At 31.3% G+C, this 6285-nt stretch overlaps 1 protein-coding gene across 1 annotated transcript; it reads left to right on the top strand.

Moving 5' to 3' along the window:
* Positions 1–3349: 3349 nt before the first annotated feature.
* On the top strand, positions 3350–6035 carry LOC112094003. The gene is made up of 4 exons (XM_024173823.1): positions 3350–4121; positions 4528–5062; positions 5153–5309; positions 5856–6035. Exons 1-4 carry the CDS (start codon positions 3350–3352, stop codon positions 6033–6035), a joined length of 1644 nt encoding a protein of 547 aa, XP_024029591.1.
* The last annotated feature ends 250 nt before the right edge of the window (positions 6036–6285 follow it).

Raw genomic sequence — 6285 nt, 5'->3', positions numbered from 1 at the left:
TTAATAAAACTACCAAACACATTTTTTAAAATGATTTCTGTCTAAAATTGAAAATGATTTCATTTCCATTTTCATATAAAAAATAAAATCATACAAGTACTAATGGACTATACAAGTACTAATGGATATGATTTCTTTTTTTTTTTAATTGAATAACAATTGTTTATTTTTTAATAGAGTTGTATAAATAATGTTTTTTTCACAATTTTATCTGAGGTTATACGCCGATATTTATATGAACATATCCATAAAATATTCGCATATGTAGGAAACAAAAAAAAATAAAATTGTTTTGAAAAAAAAAAACTTCCAAATTTACATGTCTTCTACTTTTTCGTCAGGATAGCAATAACAATTGTCAATGTCAAATTATTCAAGCATTTATATGGGAAAGAAGTAAACAGCATTTTTACAGTGAAGAGCAGACTTTGAAAATATTGAAGTTTTCATGAGAGATAATAGTTCAAGCATTTTTTATATGGGGAGAAAGAAGTAATTAGCATTTTTATAGTAAATAGCAGACTAATTTAAAAATATTTGAAGTAAACTTTAAATGAATTATTTATCTTATAATTAAATATGCTATTTATTATTATTTATTTTAATATTTTAAAATCTTATTATTTATATATTTCAGTTTCGTAACAATCTTATCTTATTTACTATAATATTTGAATATTTTGTGTAGACTAGGATTAGGTTGGGTTGCAAACATATTGGCTGTGTTTCGAGTTGTTTTTATTTTTGTTTTTTACGTTTTTTGAGAAAGAAAAAATGAAAACGGGAGAAAAACGGCGTTTGGTATAATTAAAGACAAGAAACAGAAATGAAAACGTTTTTTTAGTTTAGTGTAAAATGTGAGAGAAATAAAAAATGATTTTTAGTCGTTTTTCATTTTTTGTTTTCATCTTCTCCACTCTCGAGTAGAGAGAGAGAGACATTAATAAATTTTTTATACTGAAAAAAATCTTTTAATAAAAAAATGTTTCGAGTTGTTTTTGTTTTTGTTTTTTACGTTTTTTGAGAAAGAAAAAATGAAAACGGGAGAAAAACGGCGTTTGGTATAATTAAAGACAAGAAACAAAAATGAAAACGTTTTTTTAGTTTAGTGTAAAATGTGAGAGAAATAAAAAATGATTTTTAGTCGTTTTTCATTTTTTGTTTTCATCTTCTCCACTCTCGAGTAGAGAGAGAGACATTAATGAATTTTTTATACTGAAAAAAATCTTTTAATAAAACTACTAAACCCATTTTTAAAAATAATTTCTGTCTGAAATTAAAAACGATTTCATTTCTATTTTCATACAAAAAATAAAAATAATTTTAAAATAAATTCTAAACGCACTCATTGTTTTTGAACGTCACGAATTCATTTTGGCATAGAATTTTAAATGGATCAAGAATATCTATACATACATATATATATATATATATTATATAAACTTGAGATCATAAAAGCGCCAGTTGTGATCAGCACGAAAGCGCCGGTGGGTTTTTAAAAGTTGCATGTGTGTCTCCATCTTTATGTGTCTCCTGCGGAACTCAACACCGTGGAGTAGTATGGGTAAGTGTTGTATTTTTTATTTGTTATTTATTTATTTATTTATGTTTTTTAGCTAAGAAACATGGACAAAGATGTCAGATAAATAGAATATATATGGTTGCTTTCAGAGATATTTGTAGCTCATTCGATTAAATTTGCTTGTCATTTTGATACTCGACTTGTTGTCATTGTCAGCGATCTTTTTTATTTTTTGATCATGGGAAAATGTATTTCATTTTATATTTCCTATTATTCTTATGTGTACTGGAAAGTACGACCCAACTTATGAAGCTGTTGATTAGCTTGTTTGGATTTGTTTTCTTAACTTAATTATATTCTAAGTTTTTATAATTTCAAAGAAATTTTTTTGAAGAAAGTCTAAACCCTTGGAGTCTAGAATTATAGTGTGAATTCCTAACAATTTTAGTCGGTTTATTTATTTATTTTATAATTAACAATTTTAGACGGTACCAAACCATATTGTCTTAGTCGATACTGTAACATACCGGTGTCCAATATAAATATAAGTAGGAAACTTTTAACATCAATAAATATTATGCCATAAATATTATAGCATAATTACTTTTGTATTATTTACTAAATTTTCAAAAGGTTTTTTGAAAAGACGGTATTTACAACCTTTTCCTTCAAATTTTTTTTAGGGAAACAGTAGATAATAGGCCAATATGAAAAGCTTAAGAAAGTATATAGACTAATTTTTAGTTATAAAATTTAATAGACCATAATTTTTGAATTTTCAAATTTACCATTTTTTTTCTTTCCTTTTTCTTTCGATCATCTCTTTCTCTCTCTCTCTCTCTTAGCTGTACATGCATCTCTCTCTCTCTCTAGCTTCACGCATCTCTTCACCGGTGCCGATCCGTCGGTCGGTCGGTTGTTCTCTTTCCTTCTCCGGTCATCTTTGAGCAGCTATTCCGGTAATTTTTACCGAACAATAGGTTTGTCTCTTTTAGCTGTACACGCAACTCTCTCTCTCTCTCTCTAGCTTCACGCATCTCTTCACTGGCGCCGATCCGTCGGTCAGTTGGTCGTTCTCTTTCTCGTTGGATTTGCTCTTCTCCGGTCGTCTTTGAGCAGTTGTTCCGGTTATTTTTACCGAACAACAACCTTGTTTATTCTTGGTTTTTAGTTTTTTTTTGTTGTATTTTCGTTTTCATATTTTGGATTATTTTGGTTTGCTCTCTCTTTGTCTGTTAATCCTGTATTTTTTGCTATTTTCCGGTCCTTTTTTGAGCAGGTCCTCTGTTGATTTTTACCGAACAACAGGTATGGGCATTTTTTGTTTCTAGTTTTTTATTTTTTATTTTTTTTTGTTGTAATTTCGTTTTCACATCTTACATTATTTCGGTTTTTTAATATTTTTAGGATTGAATATAGCTCTTGTAATTTATTGATTTTTGTAGGCATACAATCTGTTTCAGTCATTGACAGTTTTTTTTTTATAACTTGTCCGGTTATAGGACATAACTTGACGAGTTATAGTCCACAATTGACAGTTTTTTTACATAACTTGTTCGGTTATGCACTTTAACGTGACAGTGTTCCTGCAATATGTTTGTAGGCATGCAATATGTTTCAATCATTGTTGTTTATAGGGGAAAATGGAGTCAAGAAAACCAATATACAAATTTTGGTTTTCAATCAGTTTTTATTCCGGAGGATGCTTCTTTGCAGTTTTTACAGGAGTGTTTATGTGAGAAGTTGCATCTTTAGTTGATTGGTTTTAATGCTGGTGTTCATTATTTATTACTTTTTGTGGGAAGGAAGTTGAAGGACCTAATTGAAATGGTTTCGGAGCTAAAGAGGGATGATGATGTTAAGTTACTTTTAAACTTGGTTCGACACAGTAAGGAAGGTCTTGGATACCCGTTGGTAGTAGATTTTATTAGTAGCTCCGTTAGTGCAGCGGGATCTACTTTTTCTTCATGTTGTTTTATGAGTTCAAGAGATAAGGCGTCTTCTTCTAATGATGATGGTTTCGTTTGTCAATTTGAAGATGATATTGATGTTGTGATGAATAATATTTTGATTGAAGATTTAGATATTTCAAAGCTGCCTATGTCTTTTGATGTGAATGTAGGAAATCAATTCATGAGCAAGTCGGTTCTCAAGAAACTCATGCATGTAATTGCTATTAGGAGGCATTTTGAGTTTAAATCTGAAAGATCCAATAATTCATTTTATGTTTTGGTTTGTAAGAATAAGAATTGTACTTGGAAGATGCGTGTTGCTAAGGTTTCAAATGGTAATGTTTGGGCAGTCAAGAAGTATGTTAAGGAACATACTTGTTCACTTGATGTTGTTAGTGTTGAGCATCGTCAAGCAAATAGTCGTGTTGTTTCAGAGTTTTTAAAGGGCGATTTTAACATTGAGCTTGCGGATCGTTTGCGTCCTAATGATTTGAGGTTTATAATGCATGGTAAGCATGGTGTCGAGATTAGTTACTACAAAGCACAAATGGCTTGCCGATATGCGTTAGCATCAATGAGAGGAAGTGCAGTGGAGTCGTATGCTTCCATTCCTTTTCTGTGCAATGTTTTCAAGGAGAAAAATCCAGGTCATTTTTTTTATGTGTTATGCTTATGCTTTTGTTTATCTTTATGTTTTGAAGGAGAAAAATCAAGGCTATGGTACCTTAACTTGACAGGTTATAGTCCATAACTTGTCATGTTATCGGATAAGTTGACAGGTTTTTTGTTAAAATTTATCCGGTTATGGAGTATAACTTGACATGTTATGATTCATAATTGACAGGTTTTTTGTTAAAATTTATCCGGTTATGGAGTATAACTTGACATGTTATGATTCATAATTGACAATTTTTTTTTGCATAACTTGTCCGGTTGTGCACAATAACTTAATTAATTTTTTTTAGATATTAGAATGTATAAATAGTTATTGTATTTTCGTGTCATGTATAAATAGTTATTTTTAATGTTTTTGTTTTGGTTTTTTCTTTGTAGGATCTGTGATTTCTTATGAGCTTGACAATGATGGGCGGTTCAAGTATTTTTTTGTGTGCTTGGGGGCTTCTATTAATGGTTGGCGCCATTATAAGCCTGTGATCTCAGTTGATGGCACCTTTTTGAAGAATGAGTTTTCTGGGACCTTGCTTCTCTATGCAGTTTTAGATGCTGATAATCATATTTTTCCGCTTGGTTTTGCAATTGTTGATTCGGAGACCGACTCCTCGTGGGAATGGTTTTTTGAAAGGCTTAAGGAAGCTATCGGAACTCGCGAAGAACTTGTTATTGTTTATGACCGAAAGAGTAGTATCCTTAAAGCAGTTGACAAGGTTTTTTCGGATGCATCTCATGGATTTTGTATGCAGCATTTACTTAGAAATTTAAATTCAAATTTTAAAGGTGTGCATGTGGTTGCTATATTCTATCGTTGTGCCAAGGCAAACCGTAAGGAAGACTTTGGTTACTTCATGCGTCAATTGGAGGCAGTGCGACCAGCTATTCGAAACTATTTGCTGCAAGTAGGGGTTGAAAAGTAGGCACGTGCTCACTTTGAGAGGAAGAGATATGATGTCATGACGACTAATATCTCTGAGTTGTTGAATAATGTCTTAGTGAATGCTAGGGAGTATCCTATTGAAGCTTTAATTGAGCATTTCAGATCCCTCTTGCAAAGATGGTTTTATGAACGTCGAAATAAGGTGGATCAGACTTTTACATACTTGACTAAACATGCAAATAAATGCCTTCGTGATAAGGAAAAGATTGCACGTTGCTTCTATGTAAGTTGCTTTTGTTTCAAGTATTTACTAATCTTTTTTATGTTTCCCTTTTTTTTGTTTCATTTTTGTTGGTCATGTTTTTTGTGTTGATTTTGTGATTCTTTTGGACTCTTTTTTCTTTTGAAGTTATTCTTATTGTTTGATTTGGTGATTCTTGTATTTTGAAAATTCTACTTGCTTTCAAGGTGGTTGCTTCTTTTTTGATTTGGTCCTTTTTTATTTTTTCACTGTTGGGGACTTAAATATTGAATGCTATGTTTTCTTTCTTTTTGTCATGTTTTCAGGTTTAACCCATGGATATAAATTAAGTATTATGTTATTGATGGTTTTGTTGGTGAGGTGGTTGACTTGGTGGCAAGAACATGTAGTTGTCTTGTTTGGCAAGCTGAAGAATTTCCATGTCCACGCACCATTGCATCGATTTGGAAGAGAAATCTTGATCCAGCACATTTTACTTCCTACTATTACACTAACAATGCATTCAAAGCAACATATGATGCTGTAATCTATCCTCTTAGTAATAGATCACAGTGGCAAATTTCATAGGGCAGTAAGGAGGAGGTTGTTCTTCCTCTTGGGTTTAAACGTGGTGCTGGGAGGCCAAGGAAGCAAAGGATTCTTTCTAGTGGAGAACAAGAGAAGCGATCTGTGAAGTGTAGCCGATGCAAGCAAGTTGGCCACAATAGGAGGACTTGTTCAAACCCCACATCTGTTGATATGAATTGATCAACATGTTCAAAGTTGATTTTGTCATTATGGTTAAGATTAACACTGTTTGATTCATTGCAATGTACTGTAGTTTATTTTGTTCAAAGATACATTTTGTTTGGAATTGATTCTAGCATTTATTAAAGAATTCATGTGAAGAATTTTTGGATTTTTGTTATGGAGAGCAAGTAGAACAATTTATTTTTAAAACATTATTTTTATTTTTGTTGGAATTGTATGATTTGAAGGAAAAATATTCAAATTTGCC

This window comes from Morus notabilis, unplaced genomic scaffold (assembly GCF_000414095.1).
Source record: "Morus notabilis unplaced genomic scaffold, ASM41409v2 Scaffold518, whole genome shotgun sequence".
In the NCBI taxonomy this organism is placed as follows: domain Eukaryota; kingdom Viridiplantae; phylum Streptophyta; class Magnoliopsida; order Rosales; family Moraceae; genus Morus; species Morus notabilis.
Note: the sequence above shows the minus strand (reverse complement) of the source record. Positions and strands in the feature narration are given on the sequence as shown.

Bases quoted from the DNA above. Each gene is read 5' to 3' on its own strand.
- LOC112094003 (XM_024173823.1), top strand. From the start codon at position 3,350: ATGGTTTCGGAGCTAAAGAGGGATGATGATGTTAAGTTACTTTTAAAC. The intron at 4,122-4,527 runs GTCATTTTTTTT...TTTTCTTTGTAG, and splicing joins TTTCAAGGAGAAAAATCCAG to GATCTGTGATTTCTTATGAG. The intron at 5,063-5,152 runs GTAGGCACGTGC...AGTGAATGCTAG, and splicing joins CTGCAAGTAGGGGTTGAAAA to GGAGTATCCTATTGAAGCTT.